Source organism: Hemicordylus capensis, chromosome 4 (assembly GCF_027244095.1).
Source record: "Hemicordylus capensis ecotype Gifberg chromosome 4, rHemCap1.1.pri, whole genome shotgun sequence".
NCBI classification, from domain to species: Eukaryota; Metazoa; Chordata; class Lepidosauria; order Squamata; family Cordylidae; genus Hemicordylus; species Hemicordylus capensis.
Genome location: NC_069660.1, coordinates 104,411,008 through 104,428,533, shown reverse-complemented (window position 1 = coordinate 104,428,533; position 17,526 = coordinate 104,411,008). Strand labels below are relative to the sequence as shown.

General features: G+C 40.5%; 2 protein-coding genes across 9 annotated transcripts in view; both read right to left on the bottom strand.

The window, feature by feature from the left end:
* Window positions 1-2,913: 2,913 nt before the first annotated feature.
* On the bottom strand, window positions 2,914-16,460 carry LOC128323145 (leptin receptor-like). The gene is made up of 3 exons (XM_053245868.1): window positions 16,425-16,460; window positions 15,766-15,801; window positions 2,914-11,484 (listed from the first exon to the last, which is right to left on the bottom strand). Exons 1-3 carry the CDS (start codon window positions 16,458-16,460, stop codon window positions 10,666-10,668), a joined length of 891 nt encoding a protein of 296 aa, XP_053101843.1. The 3' UTR covers window positions 2,914-10,665.
* Window positions 14,601-17,526, bottom strand: part of LEPR (leptin receptor) — a 122,497-nt gene continuing 119,571 nt past the window's right edge. For all 8 annotated transcript variants that reach the window (XM_053250541.1, XM_053250545.1, XM_053250549.1 and 5 more), the window contains one exon: window positions 14,601-16,816. In XM_053250541.1, coding sequence (XP_053106516.1) covers window positions 16,799-16,816 — 18 coding nt within the window. In that variant the 3' untranslated portion in view covers window positions 14,601-16,798. The remainder of the gene's footprint in view (window positions 16,817-17,526) is intronic.

The following is a 17,526-nucleotide window of genomic DNA, read 5'->3' as shown; positions in this document are numbered from 1 at the left end:
TTGTGCTGCATGCATGTGTATAAAACCAGACATTTGGAACGATTGCTATGATGTCAAGCATTAAAGACCTTTGCCCAATCCAGTTCTAGAAACACACATCTAGGTCTATATAAACAACTATTTGCCCTGGATGGATGCACATATTTATTTTAATGCTTTGTAGTATCTTTTAATATATTGTCAGGAACATGATGTCAGGAACAACGATCATCCCTTAAAAATGCTTTGCTAATAAGAAAGGAGTAGAAATTTATCAAGCATTACTTTCTTTTGTTTTTGTTCCAAAGGTTAAGGAAAGATTCCCCATACAGAAGATCTTGGCAAGGATCAGACTCCATATGGCTGGGTTCTGGAATCTAAGTGGACCAGAGTAAGGATGTGCAAACAAGTTTGAAACCAAACCAATTTGGTTTGAAGGCTTGGGGTCAAGTCGAACCACCCCTGGTTCAGCTTGACCCTGGACCGAACCCCTCTAGCCCATTCGGGGGGGGGGGGTTTCACAAATGAAATTTAATTGTTTAAAAATTTACCTCCTCTGGGGGAGGTTCTCTGAGGTGGTGGCAGGAGTGGGTGGGTCCGTGGAGGTTCCGCCTCCCCCCGCCAGCCTTCCTGCCTTCAAAACTGGCCCCATTCAGCCCATTCAGGCCTTTTCCCCAACAGCGCGATGGCCATTTTGGAGGCCGTCACATCTGCGCAATGGGCCTCTGCACGGTCTGGGCATTCGTGAACCCCCGGACTGGTCTGGGGGGTTGAAGAGGTGCCGAACTGAACTGGCCCAGTCTGGTTTGGGTCCGGTTCAAACTCGAACCAGACTGGACCAGCCGGTTCCGTGCACACCCCTAGACCAGAGCACATGTGTGGTCCAAAATAGGCAGGGATAAAGTCCCAATACAAGAATCCAAGCTCAAAGCAGTCATAAGCAGGTAGTAATCAAGAGCACCAGACAGGCGTGGGGTTCCACAGCACTAAATGAGGCTAGGAGTGGGGGTACAGGCAGTGTCCACACACAAGAGACAAGTTTCTCAAACTGAGGTGCAAGCTCTGAGGCGAGGGCCTTCTGATGTCTGGTGGGCTAGGAATGGTCCTTGGGGTCAACTGGCTCAGGCAGAATGGGACTGCAAACTAGATGGTACCCTTCAAGCACAGAACTCAGAATTCCAGGCTTGCAGTGGAAACAGTGCTAAATGACACAGAAAGCAAGGTACCGAACCCTGACTGCTGGGACCCCCAGGTCCTGATACATACCCCAGTGCCTTACATGTACAAAAGGCTACTAAGCTATAACCCCAATACATTCTAAGTTTGTGTTCACCTGATGCTGCTGGCAGTATCTAGGAAGATGCACCTAAATCAGTTCAGGAAGATGTGGAGATGCAACCTATGAAATCAAGGGGATTTCAGCACACAATTAAGAGCTTCAGAGCCAGGGATTTCAATGGAATGTTAGGAAGGAGGCCTAACTTTTTCTGAATTATTCCCAATTTCTGTTCCACATTATAGCTGGATTTCCACATGCTATTCATTAGGAGCATGAACATCTGCAAATAATTTTTAATGATTGTCATTTTCCTTTCCACAGCCCTGTTAACATTGCTGGCAGCAAACACCTTATATTAGAGAGGTTGGACTAATGACAATAAATAAATGGTATTCCTGTAATGCCAATGATGGAAGTGGGGTTACAAAAAGGCAATTTATCACACAAGAGCACTCCTGTCATAATTTATGACTTGCAGAGTGTAATAACTGACCATTTTCGCCTTCATAACATACAAGAGTTCATAAGTGGTCACTATCCATTTGGAAGATAGATATATGTAGCAAATCTATTGTATATTTTGAAGAGTTTGTTTGTGTGAAATAAAGTATTACTTCCTGATGACCTACAGATATCAAATTTTGCATACACAATTCTGCCACTTCAGTTAGCTGAATGTACTCTTTTTACACTGGAATATGCAGAGTAGAAATTTAAATAATTTTCTGGTGGTTTTAATAAGAAATTCTGAATTTCATACTTCCCAATTACCTACAGACACCGAATTTTTCATGAACAAACCCTTCCACTTAAATTAGCCGAACGTACTACTTTTCACACTGGAACGTGCATGGGGAAATTTTAAATTTCTTTTGTCGTTTTTTGAAGAAATTTTGAATATAATCATCATATTAACTGACCATATATGGTAATTATTCAATAAAATGAATAATGTTTGATGCTGAAATCCTACAGATTTCAAGCTGTTCTGCTCCCTTGTACAAGCACATTAATACAAAATTCTATTACATATATTTAATTACATGAACTTTCCTATAAGTGTAATCTACCAAAAATGACTTAGCCCAGTCAACAACAGATCTCACCTAGGAACATAGGAAGTTGCCATATACTGAGTCAGACCATTGGTCTATCTAGCTCAGTATTGTCTTCACAGACTGGCAGAGGCTTCTCCAAGGTTGGAGGCAGGAATCTCTTTCAGCCCTATCATGGAGATGCCAGGGAGGGAACTTGGAACCTTCTGCTCTTCCCAGAGCAGTTCCATTCCTTAAGGGGAATATCTTACAGTGCTCACGCATCAAGTCTCCCATTCATATGCAACCAGGGCAGACCCTGCTTAGCTAAGGGGACAAGTCATGCTTGCTACCACAAGACCAGCTCATGTGTCATATTTCAGAGCATTCATAAATTCAGAATTCTATAGCCATTCAATAAGCTTTTAGTTCCTCTGTCTCAGGGCACTGTACCACTCAGCCAATATCATGTTCACTGAATTACTTAACTAGTTCTCATTTCAATATCAGCAAAAGGAAATTACTAGTGATCCTTTTTCTAATTCATCTGGTGCTTTTTGTTCCAAAAGTTAAACCAAGATTCCACACACAGAAGGGTACAAAATGTTATTAAAATATAATCTCAACAGTAAACATTTTATTCACAAAAATAAATACAAAAGTACTCTGGCAATTCTTATAAAGCACGATCTAAATTTACACTCCAGCAGCTAGGAAATCATGGTTCAAAGCCCAATTCAAGCCACAGTTTTGGCAGGAATAAAACCCCCAAACATTTTACATTTAAATACCGAGAACATACAGAATGATGTGAGAGGTTAACAGACCATAATCCTACAGACACGCAATACACATGAAAAGCAACTTGGTACTTGCTACTTAATCACAATTTTTAAAACAGAGTGTATTAAATCAATATATCTAGCATTAATATATAGCTGCAAATGACCCGTAACAGTAAATAGCACATGTGAGTTCAATATAACTAAGTTATATTCTTGAAGGTCATCAGAAATTTGTCATGGATGTATGTTCCACCTGGTTGTGTATTCAAGTGTAAGTTGGAGAAATAATTTATCCCACAGCCAAACTTACAATTGTACTGTCAACACTAATAATCAACCCTGTTTTGCACTTAGCCATGGTTGAGGTATATTGGCAGGAAGGTGTGGGTTAAAAAATAACCATCATTAGCACCTTTCCTGAATTTTCCTGAACAAAACCATTAGTTCAGGTAAATGTGCAATTTGGGCTCAGCCACTAAGCCTGAACAAGCATGACAAGACTATAATCCATGTTCAAGTGGACATATAAACAGTTGACTTATCTCTCTAATATATTTCTATGCCACAGGGTCTGTGGAAATGTGCAGAAATTGCAGCAAAGAGGTTTGCAGTCTCTTTGCACTGAGAATTGGGAAGCTATTTACATACTGTTCTCCATATCCATCACTCCACTAGTTTAAGTCAGCAGAGCTGATAAATGTAGTCATGATCATTTCTACACTGCACAATTCCCAACACTAGATTAGACCTAGGGCAGCCATACTCATATAATATAGCACAGCATGGCATTTAGGCAGTTATATCTTCAGAGTTGGAAGGGATGGTTTTCAGGGATTCTGATCCAGTCTGAAAATGGAAAAACATCAACATACCAGCTCCCCTGCCAGATCAATCCTGGGGGAATATTCCTTTCCCAACGCAATTGTGGTAAATAGCCAAAGTCTAAGCACAGCCAAAGTGCCTCCTGTTAACTTTTCTATATCCCTGACACTAGTGTGTCAACAGAAGCATGGAATTGTTTGAGGGATCCTGCACGTATGACACACAGAAGCACCTTAAGAGCATTGCTATTGAATTAGCATAATTGTGTTGGGGGAAGTGCCACTGATGATGGCTCCCTTAACATCTGCAATTGACACTATAAGATCAGGATGCAACATGTGTTGCTTGTGACAGCATGCAATAAATTTCCACACCACAAGTATTGTGAGGGAAGGCACCACACAAAGATTCCAAACTGTTGTTTTGGAGTCTGGAGAAGCCTGATGTGCAGAAATACTTCTGCCTTCTCGGGCTGGAAATTTATCTTTCACTTCTCATTGATCTCAAGTGTTCTCCCTTGCCTGAGCAGTTAAAAAAAGTAGTCATGTAGAAAAAATTCCTTTGTGAAGTCCTGCTGAAGATAGGGAGGGACCATAGCTCAGAGCTGAAGAATGTATAAGAACCTGCACTCCATCTCTGGCATATCTGGCTAAAAAGCTTTAACAGTGTAACAAGGCTGGGAAGGCCTTTGCTGAGAGGCTTGGAAGCCAGCCAGAGCAGAAATATGGGGCTAAATAAACCAATGGTCTGTCTTGGTATAAGGCAAACCCTTATATCCTGGATAGTGCAAGACAAAAAGTGAATCCATCTAATGTTCTAAATTCTGACTCCTTGCCCCAGTTTCTCCTGTATACAAATAAATCCCACCTCAGGTGGCTCAACTAGAGTTGTGGCTCTACTCGGCCTATGAGATTTTGTAGACAGAGTTCCATTTAGCCAAATTATTGCATTATTTCACCCCTCACAAAACTACTGAAATCCCTTCTGAATAAAGATTTTAAGAATAACCCAGAAGCACATAAGGGAGAACCTACTCACAGACACAATTCTATTCTCTAGAAGAAAGATTTTGGACCAACAGTCATGCATCTTTTAAAAATCTCAGATTTTCTATGGACATAAATAAATGAACATCTGTGCATATGAACAAGGCTTGAGATAAAATCTGGTAAATTCTGCTCCATCTAATTACTTAACTTCCATTTAGGTCTAAGGTAGAGTTTACTGGTGACCCACATAATTTTTACTTTCCAGTACGAATTTCCAGCTTTTAGGCTTTTTCACACAATCACTTGACTCTAGGTTTAGTGTGGATTACCAACATTTAAGTGATTGTGTGAACCCATGCCAAGGTGGTTTACAGCCAGAGATTCCCACCTTTGGAACGGATTTACACATCCATGCCAATACTGGTAACCTACAGTAAACCTAGATTCAGATGATTATGTGAATAAGTCTATTGTGTGATGTATGAACTGGGAACATGATTAAAACTCTCATGATCCAACCTCATTGCATTTTCATGTAAGTTCCATTCCCACTAATATAAAAACTACCCACATTTATGCAAAGTGCTTATTATCCAGTGCTTTTGAATGTTCCCAGACAATTCAGATGAGTGAGCTTGTAACTGTACCCATGTTTCATATCCCCCCCCCACCCCCAGTTTTCCAAACAACTGAATACTGTACTTTACAAGAAGGTTCAACACGGTTCTCTAAAGACATAGGAAAGATACCAGGGTTGCGGGGGCGGGGTTTTCTTACAGAATAGGTGTGGATTAAGAGCAGTTTTAAGTAAAGCATTACATAATAGTTGCCAATATTTCTAATCTTCACTGTTAAAAACATAATTTAGCTATCACTAGCTTTAGCTACAATAATTACTAAAATATTAGGTTGGGGCATAGAATGTGGCAGATGGTGGATCTGGAATATGCAGATGCATCTTTTATAAATTAAGTGTGAAGATAAAGTACAAGACCGGATGTCAGTTTTGGGATTTAATAGCTGCTCTAGGTAGTATAGTATATTTATTCTGCCTGGTTATTATATGCCACCATGATCCCAAAACAAAGGATCATGCTATTGAGAAAGAAGGGACTTTCCCATTGGTTGCAGGTTAAAACATGGAACTGAACATTCAAAACAACTGTGGTGAGTGCACAGCAGCAATAGCATATGTGTGTGTGCATGCGTACACACACACACACACACACACACACACACACCCCAATTTTAGGGCAGTCAGGTCTTATAACTGTAAGCAGCAGAGTCTGCACCAGGGAACACTATGCAGTGAACCAAGGGTTTTGTTGTTGCTGCTGCTTTGGTCTGTTTTAAATAAAGGTAAAAAGATGGTCATGATATCAAAAAGGCATTCAAAGGGTAGGGGCTGGTTATCCTAGGTTACTTGAGCCAACAACGACCCTTGATTTTGTGTGAACTCTTTAGAAGCTGGGCCCTGCATTCTACTAATCCAGGTTTTGAGTACTACAATTAACTAAGCAACATAAAAACCAGTAAGGCACAGTGTTTAGATTCAGAGGCACAGCAATAAGAAAAGTTAAGGTGCTAGCAGAGAACAGAGCTATGGTAAAAAGATCTAGGATTCCAAATGCAGCTTTTAAGACATTTTGCCAGGCTATATGTACTGATACCAGGCTATTTATTCGCCTGTTGACAAAACCAATAATAGATCTAATACACATTTACATGTGTGAAGCTGGTGATCGATAAGCCACACAGCTCCCTCAGAGGAGGTCTTATGCCATGTGCATCTATTAAGTAGGTAGCAATATGGAAACTCTCTACATAGGAAGCTGCCATATACTGAGTCAGACCATAGGTCCATCTCGCTCAGTATTGTCTACACTGACTGGCAGCGGCTTCTCCAAGGTTGCAGGCAGAACTATTTCTCAGCCCTATCTTGGAGATGCCAGGGAAGGAACTTGGAGCCTAGATGCTCTTCCCAAAGCAGCTCCATCTCCTAAGGGGAATATCTTCTAGTGCTCACACTTCTAGTTTCCCTTTCATATGCAAACATGGTAGACCTTGGTTAGCTAAGGGGACTAGTTATGCTTGCTACCAGAAGACTAACTCTCTTCCTTTGGTATGATGAACATTTGGTATGAGCTGGTTTTTTAAGGCTAAGCTGTAAGGAGGTGGGCTAGCATGAATGATAAAAGGATGCCTGTGTGAGGTAATCATTGTGATATTCACTCAGTTTTGCATCTTTTGGAGAGCCTGCTCAGATGTCTTTTGCAACTGTTTTGGTAATTTGGAGTATACTTGTAAATATGGCAAAATTGTGATTTGCCACACCCTGACAACAGCTTTGAAAAACTGATCTGGAATATTGAGTCATGATCTGGGCACTTATAAAACCACTTTAGTAGATCAATATACAATGAAAAAAAGTCAGCTTTGTTGACTTTGCCACATAGAAGTCACCTACCTTAGCCTTATTGCCTAAATAACACACAACACATGACCAGTACTAGGTTGACATATGGTTGACTACAGACAGCTGAAAGCATCATTAGTAATTAATTGATTAAGGCTGAACCTCCCAATTTCATTTTCTGTCTGCACACCCTCTCTCTCAAGGGTCTGCAGCAGGAGAGCAATTGACCCTATCCAACCCCAGCACAGCATCCAGTGGCTGTTGCTGGTGTCTATCTTGTTTCTTCTTAGATTGTGATCCCTTTGGGGACAGAGAGTAATCTTCTTTATTTATTCATTATTTCTCTCTGTAAACCGCTTAGGGAACTTTTGTTGAAAAGCAGTTTATAAATATTCATAGTAGTAGTAGTTTGCCTCAGGAGGCTAGCTGCCACTAGTGCCCAATTTAAAACAAAACTATGTATACATTACTACCTTTCTTCATCATGAAACTCAGAAGTATATAAGGTTCCTAGGTGGTCTCCTTCTAGGCACTGAGTATCTCTGGACAGGCTTTGCTTCAGGAAGGTGGTTATATAATTCCATCCTGGAACAAACAGCTGTGAGGGAGCCCATTAATCAACCCTTCCCCACAGCACATGTCAATAATGGTTGGGGCCCACCACAGCTGCTATTTACACACAATAAAAAAGAACACATGGGCAAACAATGTGATTCAAGTCTAATGTGCTCTGTTTATGGAGAGGAATGTTTTTATTCATGATCCCACAGAGAGTCTGTCTTCGCTACAAATAATCACAGTGTGCATTTCTCTCATAACTTACTCCCATCTTACAGTTAGACCACACTAACTCTTATACATTGCACTTTAAAACCCTTAAAAAGAGGATTTTAAGCAATGGTCCTTCACATTGAGCAATACTGATTCTTTAGAAATGTATTTGGTAGTAAGTGCTGAGGGTGGGTTGAGCTGCTGCTTCTGTGGAGGGAACTGTGTTCGGTTGCCACCCCTCCCACTTTCTTCAATTAAGCCTGAGCCTGTCTTTGTTTCTACCTTTACAGAAATATTTGGTTGGATCTTAGACTGTATCTATTTAAATGAAATATCTCCGCTGCAAAATGAGCATGCTATAATGCTTTCAAGTGAACAGCAGAATGTCATGTCAATTTCCTTGTGAATCTTTTCACTAAGACCATGCAGAGCTCTTGTAATATCTGACATATTTCAGTGCTTTCTTTTATTGGACAAAGAGATGTGACTTACAGTTGTTGAAGAGTCACACTGTAATAGAAACAAAAGCTAATATGTTACTTATTTACCAGAAAAGCTTTTACTACATTTAATTTCTTTAAAGGTTTGAGAGGCAGGCTTGCTGACTTTTTAAATAATTATCCAGTACACCTATATTGGGCAGCAGCAATACAGAAAGATGTTGAAAGACATTGTCTCATACAGCACGGGAGGATGCAATGGTAAACTCCTGTATTCTACCAAAGAAATGGGTAGAATGGGCTCTATGGTTGCCAGGAGTCAACACCAACTCAATGGCACACTTTACCTTTACCTTACTGAGAACAGCAACACCTATGACCCTCATTTAAAAACATGCAAGTTAAAACTTGATGCTACTGACCCCATTAAACTGGGCAAATGGCTTTATTATTTGATATCTAAATAGCCTGATCAAGGCTGACAAGGTGTAGGTGCTCCTGTATTACACAAGGCTCCTCTCCATGCAGTCAGTGTGGTGCCAATCATCATTACTGGTATTGCAGAAATTCAATACTGTCAATGGACCAGTCCATTTCCTATATCAGGGCTGCACAACTTTGGCCCTCTAGTTATTTTTGGACTACAACTCCCATTATTCCCAGCCACAGTGGCCAATAGTTGGGGATGATGAAATTGATGTCCAGCATCTGCAAGATGGTCAAATGGCTGAGTGCAGATTTGAACCGGCAACTCCCAAGTCCTAGTCAAACCACTACAACACACTAGCATTTTATTCATATAAGGAGTTACATGAGTGTGTATGAGCACTGAGTGAGAGTAGATACAAGGTCTTATTTGGGCAGTCTAAGGCAAATTCTCATTGTAAAAGCCCTACAGGATTGTCATAAAAATCTGTTATAGATGGGTGTATTAAGGGCCTTTCCACATGATCCAATAACAGATGTCTCAATTACATTTAACACTTCCACAAGCATCTTCCAGTACCAATAGCTCATTAGTTGTCTCCATGTAATGGATGGGCAATGTAATGAATGTGCACGGAACCGGTAGGGGAAGGCTCCAAGGCAGGGGGGTACCTTTAAGGGTGGGTTTATACAGAGAAATAACAAACAAATAAGATGGAACCCCGTCCCCAAAGGGCTCACATTCTAAAAAGAAACATAAGATAGACACCAGCAACAGTCATTGGAAGTACTGTGCTGGGGGTGGATAGGGCCAGTTACTCTCCCATTGCTAAATAGAGAGAATCACCATGATAAAAGGTGCCTCTTTGCCCAGTTAGCAGGGGACAATTTTTTCAATTGTCTGCCAGCCCCGGCTGTTTCCAGCCAGGGCTGGAGACTGCGGGGCACCTGCCTCTCACCGGGGGGATACCCAGAATACACCACGCACTTGCATTGTGCATCATGGGATTTCTGGGGGCTGGGACCATGTGTCCTGAACCCCAGCCCTCCACGCTGCCTGGGGCAGCAGAGGATCACCTGGGCACACGATCCACGCACCCAACCTCTTCAACAGATCGTCCGCAGGGAAGGGAAGGTTAGTGAATCCCATCCACCCAAACCTTTCTCACATTTTTTTAAAAGAAGAAGCAAGCTAATTAAGTGGTAGAGGAAGAGGAGTGTGGTCATCTTGCTTTTTGATGAAATAAGGCTTAATGAGCTCTCCTGCACTAGCTTTCCACAGTTGGAAAGAGTCTAGTCCCCACAACAAATTAAATATTTAGTGCATTAAAAAATAGTTCACAAAAATGATGCAGTAATGGAGTGGTTGGGGAGAGGATTTGGTTGCTTGTCAAATTAGCAACACTACCACAAATATCCATTACATGCTCATGATTTTCATTCAATCACATTCCACAGAAATACAATAGCATTATCTGGTAGAAGAGTCACATTTTACCAAGTACAAAATGATGTTGATGTTTGTTTGATGTACCTGGGGACATTGTGGTATCCTCAAAACAGAAGCACAACGTCCAGAGAAAGTACGTGGACTGCTGGTAAGAACTGAACTTGTGGCAAATCATTGCACAAAATACCAACCTTTAAAAAGGGTTATTAATAGGAAAACATGTTGGATGTAAAACGTTAATGCCACCATTAAGGTGATAAGTACCAATATGAACTTAGGCTTTGCTGCTGGCTGTCTCGTGAAGTTTAATTGTCAGGGTCTGAAACTGTGGCATGTACGGTATGAAGGACTGAACAGGGTTTTCACATGTGTTGTTAAAGAGATTTAGATCGGAGGGCTTATCTTGTGGAAACTTCATGCCTCTGAATAGAGCATTGGTGTGAAAGTGACACACTACTTTTGAATTTTCTGTTAAAAAAAGACTACTTTCACTTTTTTTGATTGAGTTCATCCCTAAGTAGAACATGCTCTTCTCTGGACTATCTTCCTCAGGGAAACTTTTATCCTGGTCTGAAGGTTCTGAGAAGCCCTCAGATGAAACAACAGAGAGGGACAAAGCTTTTCGGGATGGGCATGGATGGCAATCTGGTAATATCAGAAAAGTTCGATTTCCCACTACCCAAGAACCGCTAGAGAAAGAAGTTGGAACTAAAGAATCATGGTCTAACAAAAGTCTATCAAAAGAACTGCTTAAAACCTTTGGTGGCTCATAAAGCCTACTTGATACAGAAGTGCTTATAATAGTTGCATATTTTACATTAGATTGTCCTGTAGTTCCTTCACTGGTTTTGACATCATGGACACTCTCAGAGAGACTATCACTATTGAAATGACCACTAGAGCAAGCTGAGTCATGCTCAAAGTCTTGAACGGTTGCAAACAGTGACCCAACAGCGAGTAAGTCTTGTGTGTCTTCTTTTTTCACTGCTTTATCAATACTGACATCTTCCAACACTATTTCTGGCTCCAGAAGTAGAGGACCAAATGACAGTGCTTCAGGATGCTTGAGAAAGAGATGCTCAAAGGTTTCAGGCTAGAAGACAAGACATATTTTAATGCTCATTTATTAATTAATGGCTTGTATTGAATAGAACACAGGGTAAGGAAACAGGGAACACATGGACACTTGGCTTTCATTTTATTTCACTTAATATAGCACATCATTTAAAGAGTCTGAGCCATTCAATGTTTTTGAAATATAATAAATTCATTGTAGGAAAAAGGCCAAATGACTATATTGCATTCACATGTCATAAAGTTGTGTTTTTTCCCCCCAGTAGTGTACATACACATCATAAAAAGGAACAGAGATTAAGGGTTATTGCAAGGACACTTTGAAACATTTAAATGTATAAGACACTATAACAATTTGTAGAATACCATACACTTGAGTTCAGTCTCTCTGAGCTTACACAAAGAATGTTAAAGCAAGGGCATCCCGTTGGAATTATTCATAATATACTTTCAATGTGGTCAATGAAGAGCAAGTACACACATCTTCCCTTTGAGAAGAATAGGGAATAGAAAGCTCAATAGCACTTCAAGTTAGCAAGCTGATAAGTGATCAACTGTTAAAACATCCCCAGTCAACTATACAAACTCACCCAGCCTCGGGTTATTAAGGCTCATCAGTTTTACAATCCATGGTACACCAGGAAGATATGAGGACAGTTCACACAAATGTTATATTGGTAGGACAAGCATCCAACCCAAGTTCGGGAGTGGTGCACATGCCAATTTTGTGATGGTGTGCATAAAAAGCAAGGTAGGAGGAAGGGGAAATGGTCATCTGTGAGGGTCGGATTGGGTAGGAGGAGCAGTTGTTCAATGAAGTAGGAAGAAAAGCCTTCCTACCCCGCAAGAGCCTCATAAATGATCTCCCCCTGCCTCCTACCTTGCTTTTTACAAGTGCATGGTCACAAAACGGGAGTGTCCACTGCTCCTGAACTGTGGACAACACTTGTCCTACCCTATAACTGGCTGTGAGAATCCACATATGATGTGTCCATATCTGCACAACCTTTATTTCTTCCATTCAATAAAATTATTGAAATATGTTCAGTAAATTGGTTTATCAAGAGCAGCCAATCCCCTCCCTATTTCAGGAAAGCAGCCAATTGCTTTTCCTCCTTAACTCTGCATCAGTTATACTGTCAAATTCCTTCATTCCTCACTTCAAAGAGAAGTTTTCTAATGTCTGGAAGTTTGGGTGAAATAAAAACATCTTTCTGTAGATTTGTATTCCACAGAATTAACTCCTACACCATTAAAAAAAAAAAATCTGAAAAATTAATGACACTTTGCCTCCTTCTCTGCTGCCCAGGATACCAGCTACTTTCTGGATTCTGGGGAAATCCATGAATGTTGGACACATTTGGCTTGTTCTGATGATCATTAACTGGGTAGGACAAGCATGGGTAGGGAGCTGTGAATGCTCCCCATTTTTTAATCATCAGCCAGTAAGTAACAGGCTAGGAAGAGAGGGAGTGCTCGTGTGTGAGGCTCCAGCTCAATAGGAATGTGTGGGCTGGCTTGAGGTTGAGCCAATTCCAGACCGGGCCCAGTTCAGTTCAACCTTGAACTGCTCCGGCCGGCTCAGAGCTGGTCTGGGAATTCGATTTTTAAAATTATTATTATTCTGACTCATCGCTGGGACTGGCATGCTGCCATGGCCATGGGTGGGTTGTCTCTGAAGCTTCCCCTCCCCGCCCCCCCGCCAACCTCCCCGGTCTTTTCTGGCCCCCATTTCCGGGCCTTTCTAGCCCTCTCACATCAGCCATTTTGAAGGCTGCCATGCATGCACATGCGCTATTTACGCACTCAGGTCGAAAATGGGCTGAACCGGCCCAGAAAATACCAGGGGGACTTGACTTGACTTGACTTGATACCAGGGGGTGGTCAGTAGGGGGAGGGGTAAGCTTCAGTGACACACACACACACGCAGCCGGCTGTGGGGTTGTTGGGTTTTTTTGCGTTTTAAAATTTTATTGATTTTTACAATACCTTAACAATCAAGTTACACTTAATTAAGTAAATATTGACTTCCCGCTTACCAGTCTGCGCGGTTCTTGTTAACTATACATATAAGCCATTGCTATAATAATACAAAACATATATACTCCATCTTACAATTCTATTTTACCCTACTCAACCTGCTGTAATTACTAAATTTCAAACCCTGCTGAAAGGTCCATGTTAGAGTGTTTGTTTTTTAAAAACGTTTTGCATCCTGGACCAGCTCAAATCCGAGTCAAACCTGGCGGGGGGGGGGGTGTCACAGGAGTGCACAAAACCGAACATGCCCGGTCCAAGCCGGTTTTGTGCACCCTTTTGCTGGATAGGACAGTGCCAGCAGTTGAATAAGAGAGGACAAAATGTTTTCCTATCCAGCAGGAGCTTCACACGCAAGCATTCCTCTCCTTACCCTGTCATCTACTCACAGACTATTAAGCAAATCAGCTGTAGAGTCCCAAGACTGTATAGGATATTTCTCCTACACAGTTAATGATAGTCAGAAAGCCTAATGTAGCCAATTCCATTTGCTGATCCCTTTAGAATGTGATGCTCCTAAAGAATAAAAAAATATTTTTGAACAGCAGGGAGCTGGCTTTTATACATGTAACTAGAAATTGTAAATCATTATGATGACTGGCATGAAGAGAGAAGAGAGGCTACCATTATAGCCTCATGGAGTTCCTCTCGGAGCAGGCAGGGACACTCAGTTTCAGGGGAAAGGGAGGTAGAGATGTCCCCACCATAATAGCACCTCTGACTGTTTGTTTGTTTGTTTCTCTTTGTAAACTGCCCTGAGCCATTTTTGGAAGGGCAGTATAGAAATTGAATTAATAATAATAATAATAATAATAATAAAAAGTTATGATTAACATCTAATTGATTTCAATGGTGCTAACTAGTCTGATTTCAAGTAGACTTAGTGCTGCCCACTGTTTCCTGGGAAACCATAATGCTATGATTATAAGTTAAATGTAGAAAGTAAAATGAGTAAACAACATTGTAAAATTGCTTTCAAATATATGCATATCATATGAATGCTGTAAAAAGATTTTTCAGTCTATGAATACAATAAAAATGTTTATAACTTCAGCTATATCATGAAAAATTTAACTGAAATATGCAAGACACAATAACTCCAAGACATAGATGACATTTATTTGTGCCTACTATTAATAATTCCATTGACTTCAGTGGAGAAACAAACATTAAAGTTAAAGGGCTAGAGTATGATAGCATCTTTTTGGCAATCTAAGTGCAATCCTGTGCCCAGTTACGAAATCTAGGATTTCATACAGAACCTCTTAGCTTTGCATTGTTTTTTCATATCCTTGTTTATACTGCATGCTTATTTTGAAGAAACAGGTCCTAATTTCTACGCAGTCTTAGGGGTAGTTCTCCCTAGTATGGCCACAGTGATTATGAACAGAGCGATTCCAATAGGGCTCAACAGAGCCCACTTTCTGCCTGGCTTCTGAAGCTCAAGTGAATTGTGCAAAGGATGATGGCTGCATGGAAACATGGAAAGTCTGTGTAGACCTGTAACTTGTGCACTGTGGGGCTGCCACAGGGAAGACAGTCCACTTAGTGTTTCCAATAACACACTTTTTGTTTAAAATAGTCAATATTTCAGAAGTTTATTTTCTTCTACAATTCTGTTCCAAGTGAAATGAACATGAGGAAAAATCCTGTTGATTTTAGATTCACTCGTTGTTAGATAAGCTGCTGCTCACATGTGCAGCATTAGAATGGTGGAACAGGAGTTGCATGCTTGCAAGAGGCTGCTTTGCACTCAGTCCGAACGCTACCAAGCAGCTGAATGTACATAGAAAGAAGAGCAATTTTTGCTGATCTCCCCCACCTCTAAAAGTATTGTTTGGCTGCCAGGAATATGTCCCTGAGGGTTGTGCAACCCTCAGGGAATGCATTCAGCTGCTTGACAATGCTCTGGATGAGCACCAAAGCAGCCTCTTGTAAGCATGCAACTCCTGTTCCACTCTTCTAATACTGTGGAACATGTGAGCCGTTATGAAGTTAAACACAAGATAAACAATGATTATAACTGGAAATAGACTAGCGAAGAACTAAATAATTTAACAAGCAGAGATTGCATAGTCAGAGAAACCAGTAAGGTTTAAGATAATTTGGATATTTATATTGGTAATTTGATTTACATATATGTGGGAAACTTAATGAATTGAATAGGTGTACACAGCAAACATAATTATTTTCATATATCTTTCTGAATGACATTCAGTTATCAACTGTATATAAAATGGGTCTCATAAGGAGTCACACGTACTTCCCAGACAGAAGATCTCTCTCTCTCTCTCTCTTTCTTTCGTCACTTGAATATAATACATGTCCATATCTTACAGCTCCATAGTACACCATGGTAGTCCAATTTCCCATTATGTATCTCAGAAGTGGTATAAATTTCAAGAGCTCTGATTTTAAAGGAACTGGACAGTTTTCCTGTCAAATTAACTAAAGAGAGGTCTTATTCCTAACAATAACAATAAGATATCCAAGAACTTCAACAATTTCCCCTGCTTTATGCTACAATTCATCTGAAATACTGTAGAGCTAGAGAAGGGGGTAGAATTGGGCCCCTATTGAATATGTGCTGCTTAACCACGTATGTACAACCCTCTTGAAATAATTGCTTAGAGGTCAGAAATCATATTCTAAGTGACAAACACATTCCATAACAAGTACTGTGAGGTGCTTGTTCAACTGGAAAACGTGTTCAAATGGTGTGTGTGTGTGTCGGGGGGATCTGTATAAACCAATTGAAACATAGTAGCATTAAAGACTACTAGATATTTCTGTTTTTACAGCATAAAGTTCTGGACATCTTTAGATGCTATGGTAAACCAGGGATGCAAAATAGCATGCTGACATGCAAAGCCAAGGGACCTTCCCAACTACCCCAGGACCACTATTAATTCATTCCCATACTGCTGGTTGATTGCCAGCCTCATCTCTGAAAGCCATGTCAGCGAAGGTTGGTGAAAAAGAGTTTTCTGAAAACAAATGAATGCAACATGGTAACCACTGTCCTCACTTTCATTCTTATATGGTCCCCTTACACATAGAAAAACCCTGATCTGGACTGAAAAGTGGGAAACATTCCCTAAATTATATATCATTTGTGTAACTTCTGAACAAAATTATTTTCAGCAATATTATTACGTATAAACAAAGCCAGCATATAATGATAGGTAAGTAATTCCTGTCTTCTGAATGCAAATATATAAATTCTTCTAACAATTCTGTATAGGAAGTCTGAGAGCTGTCACAATGGTTCAGCAGGCAGTGACCATGATTAGACTTCAAAGAATGTCCATTCTCTGTTTAAATGAAATGAAATGAAATGGGGGGGGGAAAGATGAGAAAATAAAAATTCACTTGGAATGAAAACTATGAAATGATCTTAAACATTTACAAAATATTAAGCAGGCATTCTTCCTGATGCTTAATAGCCTTCTTGTATACATGTTCAAGCCTTTAATTTAACATGCATTATTCCAAAGCCAAAAGATCTAATGGTAAACATGATTAAAAAGCTCAGTTTAAGCCAAATTTAAGGAAAGCTCTATTTACGTAAAGCAGCAGCACTAGCCATCAAGTATGAATGTAATTCACCATAAGTTGAGCCAAAGTCCTATTGAAAACAATTTAATTTGGCCTCATGGATTCACCCAGTCACTGAAATGCACAATCCTAAAAGCACTATAGAAGCATGAAGGGGGGGGGCTTCCTGTTAAATGAAAGGAGAAGGAAGTTCCATCTATGTATCCCTTTGAGCATCCTAGGATACCACTCTGGTGAAGGCCTTGGAGGAAGGAAGCTCACTGGAGCCTCAATCTCCCACAAATAATCCCTGGAAAGGGGGCATTTGTCTTTGAATGAGTACCTATAGAACCCAATGGCATTTCATCACCCAGGGGTGTCGCTATAATTGAGCAAAAGGGTTCAAAGAACACGGGCCCCCAGCTCCACCTCTCCCTATTTTCTTCATTATCTCCCTCACTCTGGGGGGCTGCCAGAGAGAGGGATG

Excerpts from the sequence above, each read along its gene's own strand:
- LOC128323145 (XM_053245868.1), bottom strand. The coding sequence starts at position 16,460 with ATGGCTTTCAGAGATGAGGCTGGCAATCAACCAGCA. Across the intron at positions 15,802-16,424 it reads AGGCTGGCAATCAACCAGCA|AAAGAGAGAGAGAGAGAGAG; the intron begins GTATGGGAATGA and ends AAGTGACGAAAG. Across the intron at positions 11,485-15,765 it reads AGAGATCTTCTGTCTGGGAA|CCTGAAACCTTTGAGCATCT; the intron begins GTACGTGTGACT and ends CTTGTCTTCTAG.